Here is a 21,761-nt window from a genome sequence, read left to right as displayed (position 1 = left end):
TCTCAATAGGTAAAGAAAGAACATGTGATAAAATTCAATATCTATATATAATAAAAACTCTCAATAAAGAGGGTATAGAAGGAACATATCTCAACATAATAAAAGCCATATATGACAAACCCAGATAATATCCTACTTAATTGTGAAAAACTGAAAGCATTTCCTCTAAGATCAGGAATGAGGATACCCACTGTTGCCACTTCTATTCAACATATTATTGGAAGTCTTAGCCACAGCAATCAGACAAGAAAAATAAATAGAAGGCATCCAAATTGGAAGAAGTAAAACTGTCATTATTTGCAGACGATATTATACTATATATATATATATATATATATACACATACATACACACATATATACATATATGCGTGTATATATATATAGTATAATATCGTCTACAAATAATGACAGTGTATATATATATATATATATATATATATATATATATATATACAATCCTAAAGACTCCACCAAAAAGCTATTAAAACTGATAAATGAATTCAGTAAAGTAGCAAGACACAAAGTTAATATTCAAAAATTGGTTGCATTTTTATATACCAAAAACAAACTATCAGAAAGAGAAATTAGGAAAACAATTCCATTTACAACTGCATCAAACAAAACAAAACAGAAATAAAATCGCTAGCTGCCATGGTTGCAGTTGCTATGGTTTTATTTGCTTGTTTGTTTTCCCCACTGGCTGATCATGTTGGATACTCTGGCCTTCTGGCAGACATTTGAATAAAAATTTCTTTCTATAAGGGGACAAATTAGCTCTTTTCTGGGAATGAATTGACAAAAAGCATAAACCTCAGGAGAATCTTTGAACATACAACAGTAACTAATCAGTTGAGTATTTTGTGTTGAGTTAAACATGTCAGTACTGAGACCCTCATACATTGGTTAACAACTTTCTAAATATTTACCAAGATCTTTGATAAGTGAGAGTGCTTCCCATGATATAAAGGCTCCACCACCATCATCCATGGCACCCTGCCCAACATCCCAGCTGTCCAGATGTCCACTGACCAGTACAACCTAGAACAAATAAAAAAAGAGAAAACAAATAAAACTAAGCAGAAACGACATCAAAGAGAAGATTCATAGGCGTTCGAAATACAGAAACGAAACTTTAGTATTTTCTTTTCTATTTTTATGCCTTAAAAGATCTGTGTCATTATTAGTGGAAAACTTAGTATAGAGGCTTTACACATAAGGGTGTAAGGTCATCCTAATAGTAATAAAAGTTCTCACTGTATACTTTTCTTTATTAATATAATTTTGAATAATAAAAAATTGGTTTATTACTGACAGATGTTTCACAACTTTATTATGACATAAAAACGAAGCTCAAAACGTCAACCATATTGTAAACTGTCCCAAATTCTAGCAAACACATAATAAACATTATGTTGAACTGAATTCAAGTGAAAAAGTAAAAATAATTTATTTTTTAAAAATATGATGTGCTTTGTGCATTATAAATCACTCTGGTGTTGAATAAGTAAATTGCTGGAGTTACAAACTAGATTGTAATTAACAGAACTTATAAGAAATCTTTCAATTTACGTCAGTCTGAAATAAATCTATAGATTATATAAGTTTTAAATCATAATAGATTTAAATATTTTTCAAAAATCATTAGAAGTCTCTCCAGGAAAATACAAAAAATATTTCAACAGAACTAAATTTTATGGACATATTTTAAGCAAGCTTAAACTACGTAAAATGATGTTGAGTTAATAGGATATCCACATGGAAGAATGTATCCTCATCTCTATATCATACAATATATTAATATCAAGTCAGATGAATTATAAATCTAAAGATGTTAGAGGAACGCATAGAACAGCTTTGTCAACTTAGAGTAGACAAATATTTCTTAAACTGAACACAAAAATTACAAACCATGAAAGAAAATAATAAATTAGACTTTTAAAATTTTAAGAATACTTGTTCATCAAAAGACCGCATTGCAAGAGTGAAAAGGTAACCTACAGAGGAGGAGAAAATATTTCCAATACATATATGCAACAAAGGATCCATATCTAGATTATATAGAATTACTATGAAACAATAACCAAAAGAGAGAAAACTGATAGAAAATGGACAAAATACTTGAACAGACAATTCACAAAAGTAAACATACAAATTACTAATAATCATATGAAAAGGTGTTCAGATTCAGTATCATCAAGGGAATATAAATTAAACCACATTCAATACATATCCACTGGAATAGCCAAAAAGAAAAAGGCAGAAAATGTCAAATATTGGAGAGGAAGTAGCACAACTGGAACCCTCATACATTGCTGGTGTAAGTACTTACAACCACACTGCAAAAGTAACTTATCTACTAAATCTGAACATACGCACCATGTGATCTAGAAATTCCACTCCTAGTTATATATCCAACAGAAATGTATGTGTGTATGTATATTTCACCAAAAGAGATGGACTAGGATATTCTTAGAATATTCATAATAGCCCCCATCCCTCTCCCAAAAAGGAAACTTTAAATGCCTGTTAATAGCAGAATGAATAAATTGTGTTGTATCGATCAATGCAACATTGCACAGCAGTAAGAATGAACAAACACATGATAAATGGGGATGAATCTCATAAATGTAATGAAGAATGAAAGAAGCCAGACCTAAAACAATACATAGTGTATAATTTCATTTGTATAAAATATGAAAACAAGCAAAACAGGAGAGTGGTTATCCATGGTGAGGAGGCTTAGTGACAGGAAGAGGACACAAGGAGAACTTCTGGGGTGCTGGTCATGTTCTGGTTCCTGATCTGGGTACTGGTTGCACAGGAGTGCTCAGTTTGTAAAAGTTAAACTTGTTGTACACTTAAGATTTGTATACTTTCTCTTAGAATATTACACTTTAATAAAAAGTTTTTTAAAAAGTTCAACAGATTAATGTTGATGTACAACATGTAGTAAGCAAATGAAAGTTAAACAAATCTTCTCGATGACTAAAATGAAAATACCCATGACTTTGGGAAAGCAGGATTTTGGTTTGAAATATCAAAGTGACTCCTTGCACTGCCTGCTTCCCTGAGCAGCTGCAGCATCTCCCATTGACTCTGCATCACAGAGAGACCCAGCCTTCTGTGACTTCATTGTATTCACAAACAAGTACAATGCCCCAGACTAACAAATGGCCCTGTAATGAACCCAAATGGATTGTTTCTAAGGAAAATCAGAAAAAAAGAAAGAAAACATATTGCAATAGCAGGAAACTGATTCAGAAAGTGGTGTAATGCCATGTGGAATGTACAAGCCAATTAGTGAACATTCTCACCACCCTCAGAACAATTTTCCCAATGAAGTTAACGTTCCAGTGGATAAAATATGTTAAAATATGTTTTAATGAACTTTTTCTCAGGTAACAAATAAGAGTAACTAAATCAAGGCAGCTATTATTTAATCTTTCAGACTTCCTTCAGAATACTGAGGTTGTTTTACAATCATATTTCTTTATGTTGTAGGAAATGTCTCTATTCTCCAATCCAGAATTATTACTTAAACTAATATTTAAAAGCTGGGGAAAATGGTTTTGAATAATAGGAAATTAAAGGATATCCCACAGGACAAGGTTTTTAGCACAGTGCTATGGAAGAATGATTACAAACCATTTGGATTATAAGAGCTTGTTTTAATGTATTTTTTTTTAATTAGAAAAAAATTGGGTGCTGCCATGAGATAGTAGTTTAAATTTCAGTATTAATTGATTTAAAAACTAAGTAATGACAAAAAGCTGCTTCTAATTCAGTAGAATTTTTAATGAAGTTGAATTTTCCTAACCATAAGGGCTTTTACATATACTTAGAAAATATTAGCGCACGAGATTTCATTCAACATGATGTCTGGCTGCCATGCCTTAATGCAGCTTCACAAAGGAAAACATAACATACAAACTCACTATGTCTTATGTTAGGGTCAGGCAGAAAAGAAAATTAATTATAATACATTTGGATCTGATTTAAGCAATCAAAACAACAAAAGACTACCCAAAGATATAGTAAACTCAAGTTCATGAAAAAGAATCACCTGATAAAACACAGGAAAATGTACAGTCCCTTCACTGCCTCTCTTGCCAGATGTGGAGCTCCTAAAGCAATAAGATGGCCTAGAACCAATAGAGAAGTGGTGCACCCACTCATCTACCTGCCTCATCTACCTACCTACCTACCTCATTTCTCCTGCTCCCTGAGGCAGGAGAGCACTGACCAGTCTCACAGGAAGAGCGTTCTTATGAAAACAAGCTAACGCAAGATCCTGGAGAAAACTTCATGATCTTTGGCATTCGTGCATGCATTTATTCAACAATTTTTACCGAGTTCCTACTATGTGCTAGAGATACAGAAACGAACGAAACAAGCAAATATTTTGCCTAAATGAAATTTACATTCTGATGAGAGAGATGGACAATAAATAAATACAAGGTAATGATAGTTTTAAGTGACGTTAAAAAAAAAGGCAGAGAAAGAGGATAGAGAGCGGTGGTAGCAGATAGAGAAAAAAATCAGTCTGTTTTCTTTCTCTTAAAATATAGATAGCCATATCTATATGGCTATCCCCACTCTATCAATGAGAGAAACCTGGATAATCTGTATAATCATAACTTCCATTCGACCCATCAGAGATCTGAGATTGTAATTCAGCCAGAGGAACTGAATTCCAGAAGATAACAAGCTCATCTAACAAGAGGTGGAAGACATGAACTAGTTTGCCTTTAGCAGTGACAATGAAGTAATAGTCATAAAAGCAGGAATGAAGAAGACAACTAAAATGTTAACAAATTCTTAAACAGTGAATGAGGTTTTACATGAGAGTTTAGAATCCCTGGGAAGTTCCCACATAGGTACCCATTTTCCAGATCTTTTCCACAGGCCTCCATTAAGTGCACACAAGAAATATCAGGAGCAGGGCATAAGCCCTGCAAGACCCTGCCTCAGTGGTGCAGGAGTGTAGATGGTGACCAGTGCTGTTGAGAGGCAGGCAGCACACATACCTGCTTCTGGGACCCTTCTCTCACAGGAAGCAGAAGCCATTTGCCCCTGGAGGAGAAGCAGAAAACTGTACTACAGGCAGTCCCAGGCAAAGATCAGTGAATGCAAGGAAAGGGGTAAAAAAATTGTACTCCAACCTTGCACTGACAATAAGAAAAACACATGTGCTTCTGGGGAGAGCTCTGCTCACACCCCAAATCCTGCATGAATGTAAAACAGAGTTCTGCTGCCACTGGGTGAAGGGTGGAATACTCATCCCCATGATACATGACAGAATTTGGCTTCCACAGGAGGAGGCGCAGAAATGTCAAGAAAGCCCCACCCTTGAGCTCAGCACACAGAGTCTGACTAAGACTAAGGGGCAGGAGAATCAAGAAACAACCTGTGCCCACCAGGAGCTTCCAGTGATAACAAGCAGAACAGTAACAGTTCATAGCCAAGGGAAGGACAAGAGCACAGAGACATTGGCTGTCATGTGGACATAGAGAATCTGCTGAAAGCAAGACACTGAGAAAACTCCTCCCACAACCCAACCCCTATACTAAAAATGGAGTAACAGCAGCCTACTGCTGAAGAAATTTGAGGTATGTGGACACCAAAGATAAGAATAGAAACAATAAAATTAAAACCTAGCTCAACTCTGAATACATAAACTCAGTGAATGGCTTGACAGTAAAAGGGGCATTCTCATTTTTGAACATATATACTATTCACTTTAGACTCAACTGTTCTCTTACAAATGAAATCCATCATCCAATCAAAAATTATCAGTAATAAAATAAGCAAGAAACAACAACAACAAAAAATTCATTTTTAGAAAATAGAGTATGCAACAGCTCCAAACAAAATATGGCCCATATATTTAAACTATCAAACAAGGACTTAAAAAAACTATGATTAATATGTAAAAGGATCCAATAAAAAAGATGGGAACTTCACTGGAGAGGTGGAGACTATATTTAAAAAGTCAAATGTAAATACCAAAAATGAAAAATACACTTATTTATAGATGCACTGAATGTTTAAAAGAAGTCAAAAAGTAAAACTTTTCAAAGAAAATAAAGACAGATACTTTTATGTCTTTGGAGGAGGGAAAGATTTTTTAAACAAACTATTAAAAATGCAAAGAATGAAGAAAAGCATAAATTCAACTATAAGAAAATGGAGAGTTTATGTTCATCAAAAGAAATCTTAGAATGAGAGTTGTTATAATTGGAAGAAATATATATATTTGATATATATATCAAAAAATGGTTTATATTCAAAATATATAAAGAATTCCTACTAATCAAAAAGGAAAAACAAGGAACTCAAAGGTAAAGGGAAAAAAAGACATAAATAGGATTTCTGGTCAGCATGGCAGAATAGGAAAATGCTGTGCTCACCTCCTCTCAGGACCACATCAATTACAACTAAATCACAGAACAACCATCACTGAGAATCTCCTAAAGTCTAGCTGAACCAAAGCCCTACAACTATGGACATACAGAAGAAGCTACCTTGAGGCTGGTAGGAGGCGTGAAGACCCGGAACAGGCTGGTCCCACACCCGCATGTGACCATCAAAAACTGGGAGTGATATCTCGGCTGCAGAGGTCACCCCTGGAGAAATGAGGGGTGTCCCTGTCTCACGCCAAAATCCCTAGCCCGGGATTTCAGTGTTGGGGAGAGAAGTCCCCAAAACTTCTGGCTGTGAAAAACAGCAGAGATTGTAGCTGAGTGAGATGGAAGGAGGCTACAGTCCTAAGTGCTGCTCTTAAAATGCCCATGCATGGACTTGCTTACTGACAGAGTCACTCTCTCTGATCTCCAGTGCTGGGGCAGAAGCTCAAAAGGTGTCAGGAACATTCGGGGAGAATGTGAATTGTCTAGCTTCAGGGTGAGGGCTGGAAGGGCAGCTTAATTCCAGAAGGAAAAGATGGAGGAAACTATTGTTTCTTTGTTGAGCCCGCCCACTTTGGGGGCTTGCAGATGCAGACAGGTGCCATATCTGAGTCTCCATCAAACTGGCTATAACCTTTTGTCGTCTGCCTTGCCCTAGTGATTCTCTGAGACCCTGTCCCACCCAATTTTCAGGCACACCCAAGCAGCTTACAGTGACTTTTCCATATGAACAACCTGTCTTAACTCATGCCAGAAGTTTTCATAAATTCTCTCAAATGTTCACAAAACCCAAACAAGTAGCATCTGGCTTCGGTGTCTCCCATACCTCTAGCTGAGCAGCCCTAAGCCCGGCACTAGGGACAGCCAACCTTGGTTCACAGATTGGCCTCGTGAGGCACCTTCAAGCCCAATGCAGGTGGCAGCCATCTGCAGATTTCTTTATGACTCATACAAGGTGGCCCCAAGCAGAGTACAGAATGCAGTGAAACTTGGCCTGAGGCAGGTCACCTCTAAGGAGGCACCAGGGTTGGCACGCCTGGTGGCCAGCTTCTAACAAAGCCAGCCCATCATGCAGCCACCTCTAAGGATGACACACCTAAAGGGCACACTGGGCAGGCACCAGAGGCCCGCTAAAGAGAACACTGCTCTTTAGGGTCAGCCCGTGCACAACAGCTCCTCCACTGTAGTCACAGACAGTCCTCAGAACCAATAAGCATGAAGGTCAATCCCTCATTGATGTGCAAAGAGTAATCAATATATAACAGAAACGCACACATAACCCACACAAGGGTCATACCGGGTGCACCTAGCTCTGATGACAAGAGAGACTGCACCACTGGGCCCCACATGACACCTACTACATAGCAATCCTACTAATACATAGAAACAAACACAGGTTGTCAGACAAAATAGGGAGACAAAGAAACATTTCCCAAATAAAAGAACAGAATAAAGCTCCAGGAAAAAAAAGTAAACAAAATAGAGACAAGCAATCTATCAGATGCTGAGTTCAGAACATTGGTTATAAGGATGCTCAGTGATCTCAGGAAGAATTTCAACAAAGGAATGGAAAACATAAAAATGGAGATGGAAAACATAAAAATGGATATAGAAAACACAAGAAAGAACCAGACAGAAATATAGAATACAATAACTGAAATGAAGATTACATTAGATGGAATCAACACTAGATTAGATGAAGGAGAGGACTAAATCTGGAAAATAAGGTAGCAGAAAACACCCAATGAGAACAGCATAAAAAAAAAAAAGAATTAAAAAAAATGAAGATATTTTAAGGGGACTCCAGGACAACATCAAGCATACCAACATCCACATCATAGGGATACCAGAAAGAAAAGAGAGCAAGGAATTGAAAATTTATTTGAAGAAACAATGACAGAAAACTTCCCTAACCTGGCAAAGAAAATAGATATACAAGCCCAGGAAATGCAGAAAGTCCCAAACAAGATGAACACAAAGAGGCCAACACCAAGACACATCATAATTAAAATGTGAAAGGTTAAATACAAAGAGAGAATCTTAAAAGCAGCAAGAGAAAAGCAGTTACCTACACGGGAGCCCCCATAAGACTGTCAGCTGACTTCTTAACAGAAACTTTTCAGGCCAGAAGGGATTGGCAGGAAATATTCAAAATGAGGAAAACCAAGGAACTACAACCAAGATTACTCTACCTAGCAAAGCTATTGTTTAGAATTGAAGGAAAGATAAAGAGCTTCACAGAGGCTAAAGGAGTTCATCACCACCAAACCGGTATTACAAAGAATCTTAAAGCATCTTCTTTAAGACAAAAAGAAAAAGATAAAAAATATGAATAATAAAATGGCAATAACTACATATCTATCAACAATTACTTTGTTTTTTAAATATTTTTATTAAAAAATATAGCTAACATACAACATTTCATCAGTTTCAGGTATATACCATAGTTGTTCAACACCTATATATCTAAAGACATGATCACTATTAGTCCAGCCACCATCTCACACCATACTATGCTATCACAATATTATAGACCCTATTCCCCATGCTGTACATTACATCCCCATGACTTATTTGTTTCATACCTGGAAAGTTGAACCTCTTATTCCCCTGCACCTTTTCCTCCCTTTAAAAAATTTTCAATTACAGTTAACATCCAATATTATTTTATATTAATTTCAGGTGTAAAGCATAGTGGTTAGACATTTGTAAAATTTAAGAAGTGTTTTCCGACTAGTCTAGTACCCACCTGGCACTATACATAGTTATTACCATATTATTGACTATATTCCCTATGTTTTACTTTCATCCACATGACTATTTTGTAACTACCAATTTGTACTTTTAATCCCTTTACCTCTTTTATCCTGTCCTCAACTCCCCCCTCATCAATCATCCTGATAAATGTAGTATCCATTTGACATCATAGTTATTACAATATTACTGACTATATTCCTTATGCTATACCTTACATCCCCATTATTACTTTGTAACACCCAATTTGTACTTCTTTGTCCCTTCCCCATTTTCACCCATCTTGCAACCCCACTTCCATCTGGCAGCCGTCAAAATGTTCTCTGTATCTGTGAGAGTGTTTCTGTTTTGTTTGTTTGTTTGTTTTGTTCTTTAGTTTCCACATGTAAGCAAAATCACATTGCATCTGTCTTTTTCTGTCTGACATACTCCACTCAGCACAATACCCTCCAGATCCATTCATGCCACCACAGATGGCAAAAGCCCATTCCCTTCCATAATTGAGAAATATTCCATTGTTTATATGTACCAGATCCTCTTTATTAATTCATCCATCAATGGACACCTAGGCTGCCTCCACATCTTGGCTATTGTAAACAATGCTGCAAAGAACATATGGATGCACACGTCTCCTCGAATTAGCATTTTGGGTTTGTTCAGATAAATACCCAAAAATTGGATTATCAGGTCCTTCCTTGTCTTTTGTTATAGCCTTTGTTTTAAAGTCTATTTTCTCAGGGCTAATTATTCCGACCCCAGTTTTTCTTTTTTCTTTTTATCCCATTTTCATGCAGTAACTTTTTCCATCCCTTTACTTTCAGTCTTGTGTGTCTTTCAATCTAAAGCGAGTCTCTTGTAAGCAGCATATGTAAGGGTCTTGTTTTCTTATTCATTCAGCCACCCTATGTTTTTGATTGGGGCATTTAATCCATTTACACTTAAAGGAATTGATATCTATATAGTTATTGCCACTTTATTATTCATATTTTTTTATGTTAAAAAAGTCCCTCTAAGATTCCTTGTAGTACTGGTTAGGTGGTGATGAATGCCTTTAGGTTTTTTGTTTGTTTGTTTGTCTGGGAAGCTCTTTATCTGTCCTTCAATTTTAAATGATAGCTTTGCTGCGTAGAGTAATCTTGGTTGTAGATCCTGACTTTTCATCACTTTGAATATTTCCTGCAATCCCTCTGTCCTGAAAAGATTCTGTTGAGAAATTAGCTGACAATCTTATGGGAGCTCCCTTATAAGTTACTAGTTACCTTCTTCTTGCTGCTTTTAGGATTCTCTTTTTGTCTTTAATCTTTGCCATTTTAATTATAATGTGTCTTGGTATGGGACTGTTTGTGTTCATCTTGTTTGGGACTCTCTGTGCTACCTGGGCTTGTGTGTCTCTTTCCTTCACCAGGTTAGGAAAGTTTTCTGTCATTTCTTCAAATAGGTTCTCAATCTCTTGCTTTCTGTCTTATCTTGGTACCCCTATGATATGAATATTGTAACGCTTGATATTGTCACAAAGGTCTCTTAAACTATCCCCATTTTTTTCTTTTTTTCCTTTTGTTGTTCCAACTGGGTGATTCCTTCTACTTTGTCTTCCAAATTACTGGTTTAATCCTCTACTTCATCTAGTCTGCTGGTGATTCCTTCTAGTGTATTCTTCATTTCTGTTATTGTATTCTTCACTTCAGACTAGTTCTTTTTTTATGATTTCCACGTCTTTGTTTTTTTTTTAAATCTGCTTGCTATATCTTTGTTCAAGTTCTCACTAAGTTCCTTGAGCATCCTTATAACCAGTACTTGGAACTCTGTCTCTGGTAGGTTGCTTGCCTTCCTCTCATTTAGTTCTCTTTCTGGAGTGTTCTCCTGTTCCTTCATTTAGGATGTATTTCTGTGTTTCCTCATTTTGGCTGCCACTCTGTGTTTGTTTTTATGTATTAGGTAGGGCTGTTATGCCTCCCAGTTTTAGTAGAATGGCTTTATGTAGTAGGTGTCCTGTGGGGCCCAGTGGTACAGCCGCTTGTGTCACCTGCACTCGGTGCTCCAGGAGCATCCCTTGTTTGTGTGTGCCCTCCTGTTACACTTGAGCCTTCAAATTGTTATTGGCACATCAGAGGGTGAGATTGACGCTCAGGATGACTGGCTGTGGTGTTTGGCCACATCCCCAGCTTATGGCTGTTGTATAGGGGACTACCACATGAAGTGGGATTTGCCCCAGGGGGCTCCAGGGCTTGTTGAGACTTGTGGGAGCTAATTGGATGGTGCTCTACTGTGGTCTGAAGCCAACCATCAATTATGGTGGCTCTGCGGACTCTTGGGAGGGGCTCTGGTACAGACCCAGGGGAGACACTGCCTGTAACTGGCCAGGGACTACCTGGTAGGAGCTACAAACTGATCCATGGTTGGTTGTTGCCATTGCTGGACCTGGAGGTGCATGGGAGAGGCCATGCTGTGAATGAAGGATGGCTGCCACCAGTGCCAATTCTGGGGTACTTCTGCAAAAATCCAGGACACTCCAAAGCCTGCTGCCAGCTGCTGGCTCCCATATGGTTGCTGCTGATAAAGCCTCTTGTGGTAGCGAGTTGGTTTGCTGGGGTCTCAGTGAGTCTCCAGGGTGGAGCAAGTGGAGCTCACCAGACCAATTCAAATTCAGATTTGGCCATGGGTGTGTGGGAGGGGCTCAACACAAGAAAGATGACCTGCGCCTGCTGGCTGCACAGAAGAAGAGCCCCACACAGGTAAAATGGCAACCATCTCTCCAGTCCTCATTCTGAAGCCACAAACTCAGTCTTTCCCCATAAGCCTCTGATGCCTCTCGAGTCACTGTCCTTCTGCTGGAGACCCAGGTAAGTGCCTCTGTGTGCCCTTTAAGAGGACTTCTGGGTTTCCCACAGCCTTCCATCCCACCCAGAGGGTCAGATTTCCCACTGTTTTTCACAGTTAGATGTTGTAGGGGCTCCTCTTCCTGATACAAGTACTTACTCCTGGCTGGTAAGCCTGGTGTGAGGCTGGAGTCCCTTGCTCCTCTGTGGGCAACCTCTGTAGCTGATATATCCTTCTCAATTTTCATCTGCCATGCGTGGAGGTTTGAGGCCAGTCCATTTTGAGTCTCCACCCCTTCTACCAGTCATGATGTGGCTTCTTCTTTATGTCCTTGGTTATAAAACTTCTGTTCAGCTAGACTTAAGATGGTTTTCTAGGTTGATTGTTCTATAATTTAGCTGTAATTTTGATGTATTCACAAGATGAGGGAAGCACGATGTTTATCTATTCCACCATCTTGGATCCCCCTATCACCAATTAGTTTCAGCGTAAATGGATTAAATACTCCAGTTGAAAGACATAAGAGGGCTGAATAGATAAGAAAAACAAGACCCTTACATATGCTGAAGTGAGCCTACAAGAGACTCACTTCAGATCTAAAAGCCCACACAGACTGAAAGTAAAGAGATGGGAAAAAGACATTTCATGAAAATGGAAACAAACAAACAAAAAAGTAGAGGTAGCAATACTTATACCAGACAAAACAGACTTTTCAAACAAAGGTTATAACAAGAGATAAAGGAGGACCCAGTAATCCCACTTCTGGGAATTTATCTGAAGAAATCCAAAAAGCTACATCAAGGGGACAAATGCATCCATATATTCATTTCAGCATTGTTTACAATAGCCAAGATGTGGAGACAGCCTGGGTATCTGTCAATGGATGAATGGATAAAGAAGAAGTAACAGGAATTCTTATCCACTGCTGGTAGGAGCAAAACATTTTGAAATTATTTAGGAAAACAATTAGGCATATCCTTTTAATTTGAACTCCTGTGCATCTCACAATCCAACAATTCCTCTTTAGATATATATATAGAGAGAGGAATTATAGCACTTGAGTCCTTGGAGACATGTATCCAAAAGGGCATATGGAAGCAATAATAAGATCTCAAACTAGGCCTGACCCATCAGCAGTACAATGCATCAATAAATTGTAGTGTAGTCATACAATGGAATGTTATAAAACAGTGAAAATGACCTACAGCTACATATATCAATATAAATGAATGTCAAAACAAAAATATGGAAGAAAAAGCAAAAACAAAAAAAGAAAATCAAAAGAAACAGAGGACTATGGTAATATAATATAAATTTCAAAATTCAGTTGAACGAATACAATCTTTAGCAATGCATACAAATATGGTAAAATAATGAAGAAAAGCAAAGTAATGGTAAACCCAAATTAGGACAGTGTTTATATCAGATGGAGGATAGTGTTTATATCAGATGGGGCAGAAAGGAGGAGATAATGAGAGAGAGGCACACAGTGCCTCCAAGGCACTGGTAGTATTCTACCTGTGTAACTGAATGGTGAGAATATGTGTAATCCTTTCATTGTTGCTCTTTAGATTTTATATACATGTAAAATAAAGTCTTTTGCATGAGTGCTATATTAAACAAAACCAAGAGCTATCAAAGACATTTTTGAAAGGCATGGGGCTCAGATAGTTTTATAAGTGAGTTCAAACAAACATTAAAGGTCAGATTTATCTCACCCTATTTCAACTGTTGCAAAGCAAAGAAAAAATATGCAGAATGTCTACATTTACTTCCGATCATAATCTTGTTACCTGAAAACCTGAAAAAGATTTTACCCCCCTTAAAAACCAACTAGAGATGAATCTAATTGTAAAATCTGAAATAGTTGTATCTAGCAGCATTTTGAAAGCTATTGCTATAATGGTTCAATGGTTTCTAAAGGCCCATGGTAACTAGAAGTCAAACACACACACAGGCGCGCACACACACACACACACACACACACACACATACACACACTTTTAGGTCATACTTAGGCTCTTTGCATGCCTAATTTTAACATTCTGCATTTTAAATTGTGAGTTGTACAACTAATTATCTCAATGTGAACAAGTACTTGCTGATCCATCCTTAATAAATGAGTTGCCCACTCAACTTTGAAGCATGTTTCATTTTATAAATGCCTTGCTTGATTAAAAATAAAAACCAGAAAGACAAGTCCCAGTGGTTTTATTTATCTATCTATCTATCTATCTATCTATCTATCTATCTATCTATCTATCTATTTTTGCTTTTGAGATGTTTTGTTTTGTCTGCAGCTGCTTCGTTCTCTTAGTCTCATTTTATCTGGGGTACTTTAAGAGGTAGTAGGAGGAGCATTAGGACTATAAAGTTCAAGACCTAATGTGTTTCCAGACACAGGAAATCCCCAATCAAATTTTCAACAACAAAAATCATTAAATAGTTGAAAAATATGACCTACAAAAAGAGGAGGGGAAAGCCTTTCATTATTTAACCTCAGAGAAGAAGCCAAGAAGTGATGTAATAATGGGCTTCAGCTATGATGAGCCCCTCTGTAACAGGTTTGGAAAACAGATGATGAAGCAAAGGAACCAGGAATGGGCTGCAGCAGTGAGCAGTGGGGTCATATAAATAACTGAGAATTTTCTGATGGAAGGCTTTTGTAGAAGTTAAAATAAAGGGCTAACAAGAGAAAGGTTATGGAAAATTCTGTTCCGGAGGGTTTCTAAAATAGGATACATTCTTAGATCTTAGATGGAAAGCTAACATAGATGGGATAAATAAAATCTTTCAAGGTTCCATCTAGTCCAATATTCCATGATCGTTTTCAAGAATTTTTCTTCTATTCTAACCACTTTAAAGAGAGAAACTGTCCTTTGAAAAGTCTCTACACCTTAAAAGACTTTTTTCTGAGCATCTCCCAGACACTTTGGCTGCCAAGATGTTCCCACAATAGATTCTAAACACAGGTGGGAAGGAACTTCTCAAGAAATTCATGCTTTTGTAATAATGCCTGTCGAAGACAAAGCCTTGGCTTTCAGAGGACACTTACTGAATGTATTGTGCTGTTGCCCAGCACAGACAAAAAGGACTAGGTTTGAACAAATATTGTCCTCCCCAATGAATACACTAGGTGTTCTACAGAATAAAGCTAGGCTCCTGACACACAGGATATGTTCAGAGACAACACAGAAAAAATCTGAGCTCCTCTTGACTTCTTATTATCAAGCTTTGTTTAGTGAAACTGTTGGGTGTGGATAGCTTGTGGGATACAGACGTCTTTCACAAGAAAATGGGCCACCTGTCCAAATGCTCACATATCACCACAGCTACTCCTGAAAGGAGCTGTTTCCATTTCCAGACTGTCCCCTCTTACTTGTGCAGGGGACTCAGACTGGCTTCACAAAAGGAAGGTCATCGTGTTTCTGACTGAATTTTATGAGTATATTATTGGACAGATATCTAAGGATAAAACAAGAAGGGTCTATTTTGTGACTCACAAAAACCAATTGTTAGGTAGATTTATAAAACATGATTACACTGTATTTGGCAGAAATGGTTGAAATTTATTAAACATTGATTTGTGGATAGGGGCATAGAAGAGAATTTCTATGGAAGGAAATCATTCTGAATAACTAGAGGCATTGGGGTTTAATCCAAAAGTCATGAGTGGTTGCAACTAGAGATGATATTATTATAAGGGAAAGAAACATGCTCCTGAATTCCTTCTCCTTTGGCCTAAACAACCACGGAGTAAGTTGTCTCACTTGAGAGGATGGAAGAAACAGAAGAGTTGAATTACAACATTGTATTTTAACTTCCTCAGGGGAGGAAAGAGAGACAGAGAGCTTAGGGAACTTCTGTCTCAATAATGATCATCTTTCCTATGGTTAAGTCCAACGATGGTACAGTACACAGCTGCAACTTCTCTTTTCTTACAACCATTCACTCACCGATATGTTCCAGGCTTTTGTTATGTATAATGTGTAAGATTAAAACAAAAAAAAGAATAGAAGCATGTGGTACTCTACAGACTTTTTCATGGTTCAATTTAGACAAGACAATAGAGGTACATCAATCTTTCATTATAGAAAATGGGGGTCAAGGTGCTTTCTACCTAAAGAAACTTTTAAAAATTTATTTTTATGACATTTAGGTTTATAAGCTAAAGAATTCTTCTTGGCCCCTAATGGTTTCTAAAATCCCAGGAGCCTACGCAGCTTAGAGTACTCCTTTTGATACTTGTTTGTCAATCCATTGTGTAAACATTCTCAATTATTTAACCTTCTCTGATCTTCTGAATATTCTCTGTAGCAGTCACTCAGCAAGATCAGCTGAAAGCTCCTGTCTACATTATTCTGCAGCCTCCAAAGGCTGTCATGAGAAAAAAACTAAACAACAGACCAGGGTTTACCTATTCAAATGAGTGCTGTCACTTTGAAAAGCACAGTCCCTGGGAAACTGTATGATAATTCCTCCTCTACCACCCATTCCCACAAAGAGAAAGTCAAATTAGCAGGGATTAGTATATAGATTTACTTCTCTATAGCTTTTCCTTAATAAAAACAAATTTGTTTTGATGATGGGGAAGTTTTAGTTACTTAGATTGTGAATGATTAAGAAAGGAAGAGAGGGAGGGAGAGATGGAAGGAAGCAGAGAGAGATGGAAGCAAAATGATGACTAGCACAAAAAGAGAAGGTGAAGTAGAAGGCTGAGTAGAAGAGAGGATTGCAAGGCACCTTTGGAAAAGGCAGAGGAAGGAAAGAGAAAGTAAACCCAGGTCAAGATGTGAATCCAGGCTTATGTCCATGTTCTGATGTGCACTAGTTTGATATCATCATGGACATTGCTAAGACTAAGTAAACGGAGAAGTGGGAAGGAGTCTTTGAGAATTACTACCCAGCCATGATGGCCTGTGTAGTTTAAATGCAAGTTACCTAAAGTACTTATAACTCAAACATCCAGGTTATTCTGTTGTATACTGCCTGCCATCTCCCTGGACAACAGTGGTAACGGGAGTCAGAATTCAAGCATCCCAGTTCCCAAGACTTGGCAATGAGCTTTGGGGTAACTGCATGGCTTCCTACGATGGCAACACTTGAAGACAACTTTAATTTTGATGCATAAATTATAGCTTAAACAAAAGACAGTCAAATAATATTTAGACAACCCTCATAGGGAATTTTCACTGATCTAATTTTCAGCTTCAGGACAATGTCAAGAAGTCAAGCTTACTTTGAAAGACTCCATGTCTGCACAAGAGGCAGGCTTGCTATGCAAGCATAGTACTTCCTGGTCTTTAATCTTCTCCTCATACTTGACAACACATACTATTAGCCAGTTCGTTTCAGTTATTAATTTCTGTGTTCAGACTCTAGGAACATGTCAAATTTCCACTGGTATATTTTGATTTAGAAAGGGGGTGTAGCAAATATTGAACATTTCATTTTCCTGAATCCATTACGAAAGAATACTATTTTGCCCCTAAACCCTGATTCTGTCTTATTTTTTAATGAGAATTTACGTGTTTTAGAAAATAAAAAGCCAGAATAGGCATCTTAACTAGTATCGTACCTAACATAAATGCTACAAGAGCCAGGGAAAAAGGGGATATTATGTATATACACCCCAAATGAAAAACTCTTCCTTAACATTGAAAGCATATTAAATTGAATCTTAACTTCAATATTCACAGTCAAATAATACATCTGCATGAAGAACAGAAGTAACAATTTTAGTCTCATGAGAATCAATAGCTAAAAGGCTGATTAACCTTATAATATTTGTGCAGCACAACTCAAAAAGAATAGTTTGAAAGTGATTTCTTCTAAGTCCAAAGCAAACCTCAAGCATGCTCATGTTTTGCACAGAACAGAAAACTTATCTTCTTCCTCTTAAGAGTGAACTTTAAGTATAATGTCATAATGTTTGATAAAGGCAGACCTTCTGGACAGAAAGGAATAAAAATTGGCCCAAGAGACTGAGAGCCCATGAGGAATGACTGTTAAAGACAAACATAATGAAAATACAAGGTAATTTTCAAAACTTAACAGAGACCACAAAGGAGAATGAATAGTTTAGCTTTCCTCTCTCCAAAATGCAATTAATTAAAATAAAAGAACATCATGAAGAAAGAGTGCTCACTTTCTCCATCAATGGATATTGTGACATTATTGTTACATTGTGTGCTTCTAGTTTTTAATGTCAACACTCATGAAGTTCCCATAAGTATTTTGACTTCTTATGAGATTATAGTCTCATCAGTTAAATGTTGGTTGTAGCCACGTGCTTGGAATAGTTAATCACACACCTTGAGGAACGAGAGAGAGAGAGAGAGAGAGAGAGAGAGAGAGAGAGAGAGAGAGAGAGAGAGAGAGAGAGAGAGAGAGAGAGAGAGAGAGAGAGAAGGAGGGAGGGAGAGAGGAAAAGAGAGAGAGGGAGTGTGTGAGAGAGAAGGAAGGAAGAAAGGAGGGAGGAAAGGAGGGAAAGAAGAAGGAAGACTATTTTCTCCCTAATAGTGCATTTTCTGAAGAACCAAAAATGCTAAGAAAAACAAATGTTTATTAATTTAACTTGCATCATTAACATAAACAGTATATTTAACAGGCTGTAGAATTAGAGCAAGATTAAAGAAGTACAAGCATCAAAGTACGATTCTCACTAAATTATATTTCTCACTAAATTCTCAATGTAAGTACTTGCTTAACTTATCACTGATTCAATCTTGTTCAACATTTCCATTACCTTGGAGACACGCTTATGAATTTTAAGATGATAAAAATATAAGATGAATCATTAATATGTTGGACCAAATAATCAAGTTTCCAAAATATCCCGAAGCAGAAATAATAGCCAACAAGATAATTCAGCAGGGACAATTCAGAAGGTGCACACTACACCATGAGATGGTGGGTTGATAGCAGTTCATCGGGGGCAACAGAAAACTCAGGTGGGCCTAAGCATACTGAACTAACAGCACGTTTCAGTTATGGGAAAAGTTAATAAAATTTTAGGGTTTTTTGATAGAAATATGGGATTCTGATTATGTGAAGTAATACTTCCACTTTAATTAATCAAACACTTTTTTCCTTCTTTTTTTTTTCCATCCAGATACCTAAGGAGACCTTCTGGAAAGTAGGCTATGATCAAAGAAGAGCTGTCAGGATTTTAGAGTCTGGAAATAGCATTGTTTGAAGAGCAACTGCATATGTAACCCTGGAGAAGAGAGGGCTGCAAAGGGCTAGATGTTTTGTATACAAGAGGCGTCAACTTGCCCTTGGGTATCACCAGGCCAGTGAGTGGAGGTTATATGCAGGTAGATTTCAGCTCAGCACAAAAATAAATCTGAGAGTTCCAGCAAGGGAACAGTATTCCTCAGAGAAGTAAGCTGCCAAATACTGGCAGTATTCGAGTAGAAATGGAAGGAACATCTGTTAGGTAAAGAATGGGTATCTGACCTGATCTGGGGAGTACCAGCTGGGCACTGAGCTCGATAATCTCCAAGGGCATGGTTGACTCTAAGATTCTGTGATTCTAAAAGGGAAGGTAGGCTTATTTTGGCCATTATTCAGTGAGAAGGAACTGTTAATGTTTTCCTGGGATGCTAGTATTATTTTTCTACTATAAATTTCTATTATCATGTATTTTTCTTTAACTGGACACCCCCCCAAAATTAATTATTTTACTAGTAATTTATTCTTAGGGAAATCTGTCACACTCAGCAGAACTTCTCATGACTTAAAATTGGCCTTGAATTGAAGCCATGCTACATCAACTTCCATTGGGACCCAGGGGCATACTGTGGGAGAGCATGACAATTATGATCACTGTTAATATTCCCTTCAGATGTGAACTCCACACCTATTGTTTCCTTTGATAATTCATGATGGACCGTCATTTCTGTATTTGCTTAAGTGTTCTCAAAGTTATTTTTATTTTTTGCATCTAAAGGTTAAAAATTCCATAGTTATTATCCACCACATGGTACCTCCCTCTATCTGCCCCAAGATAATCTTGAGTACATAATACATAAAAACAATGACTTTGTAGACATTTCTAAATGAGGCTTTTTATCCCTTTAACCCTCTAGGGTGAAGATTGCTACACTCATTATAATAGTCTCATCATACTATTTTGATGATTTCTTTTGAACTTTCTCCAATTCCACTAGATTTTGGAGAAGTAGCAATAAAACTTGTAATGTATAGATGCTATAATGTTTTTATGTATTATATAGAAACTATAACAACTTTCAAGACAGTTCCCAGAATTTGCTTGATCTCTTTAATTGTACAGGATTACATAAATTAAGAAATCTCCAATGCCTCCGGAATCCTTTTCAGGCACCTACATTCACACCCAACTAAAACCATAATTAGAGATTATGGCCAACACTCTTCTTGTACACAGAGAAGTGATTTGCCCAAATGGCAGGGCTTGAAAATAGACCCTAGAGCTTCTGACCCAGAGCCAAGGATTCTTTCTGTCATATCCCTCTACCTGCTTCATAAAACACGGTGCATAGCGTCCTTTTGATAACTTTTCTCTAAAGCATTACCTTTTACTTGACTATGCTAACAATTAAACTGCTACTTTTTGCCTACATACATAGTCTAATGAGTTTTTTCAACAATTTATCCCTATCTGTTTGACATGGACAAGTTATTTGGCTTCTCTAAACCTTGTTTCCTTATCTTTAAAGTAGGAATAATAATACAAACCTGCTTTTAAAGTGTGTTGTGAGAAAGAAATCTTACCATTTGCAACAACATGGATGGAACTAGAGAACATTATGTTAAGCGAAATAAGTCAGACAGAGAAAGATAAGTACCATATGATCTCACTTATTTGCGGATTCTAAAGAAAAGAATAAGTGAATGAACTAATCAGAAACAGTTTTGGAGACAAAGAGGAAAAACTGAGGGTTGCTAGATGGGCGGGAGGGGTGGGGGGTGGGGGGGAGGGTGAGGGGATTGGAGGGCAGTTGGTGACCACAGGATGGCCACGGGTTTGAAAATTAATCTGGGGAACGTAATTTGATGGTTACCAGAGGGTAAGGGGGTTGGGGGATGGGGGATGAGGGTGAGGGGGATCAAATGTATGGTGATGGAAGGGGAGCTGACTGGGTGGTGAACACACAGTGTGATTTATGGATGATGTGATACAGAATTGCACACCTGAAATCTATGTAATTTTACTAACAATTGTCACCCCAATAAATTAAAAAAAAAAAAAAGTGTGTTGTGAGAATTAAATGAGATGACATAACATATTCATCACTGTCATAAACCCTGGCACAGAGCATGAACCCCTTAAGTGTTTGTTGTTATTGATTACATCATAATTAGTTTAATATGACCTCAAACATTACAAACAGTTCTTTTTAGGAAAGACTCACTTAGGAAGTTGGAGAGTATAAGTAGATTCCACAGACTACTTCAACAGGCATAGGCTTCAGGGTACCATGCACTCACTGCCAGTTTGAATTAGAGGGAGAATTAATCACAAGCACTTGCTATTTAGAAATATGACAAATATTTTTAAAATGTTGTTTGGTGAGCCAAAATTTAAACAGCATGAACTTATTCCATTTGAAAACATCCATATGCCATGAAATAATAGCTAAGTTACGTTTTCAATAATGGGTTGCAAAGGGGAAAAAAAAAAAGTTAAGCAATCACAAACATGCAGCCCTCTCTAAATAACTCTGCAGTTACTAAGTAACTAGGTAGCGCTGGGTGAAAATGAATTCAGGTGTTTGAACTGAAGCTTCCCATG

The 21,761-nt window shown here is 37.3% G+C and overlaps 1 protein-coding gene across 1 annotated transcript in view; it reads right to left on the bottom strand.

The window, feature by feature from the left end:
• The window catches only part of CPQ (carboxypeptidase Q), a 598,544-nt gene that overhangs the window by 187,772 nt on the left and 389,011 nt on the right, over positions 1-21,761 (bottom strand). Inside the window, exon 5 of the mRNA XM_033126896.1 lies at positions 929-1,040. Within this exon, the coding sequence (XP_032982787.1) occupies positions 929-1,040 (112 nt within the window). The remainder of the gene's footprint in view (positions 1-928; positions 1,041-21,761) is intronic.

The sequence above is a fragment of the Rhinolophus ferrumequinum genome, chromosome 14 (genome assembly GCF_004115265.2).
Source record: "Rhinolophus ferrumequinum isolate MPI-CBG mRhiFer1 chromosome 14, mRhiFer1_v1.p, whole genome shotgun sequence".
Lineage (NCBI taxonomy): Eukaryota > Metazoa > Chordata > Mammalia > Chiroptera > Rhinolophidae > Rhinolophus > Rhinolophus ferrumequinum.
The sequence above is the reverse complement of the archived record's forward strand: the minus strand, read 5'-3'. Positions and strand labels throughout refer to the sequence as shown.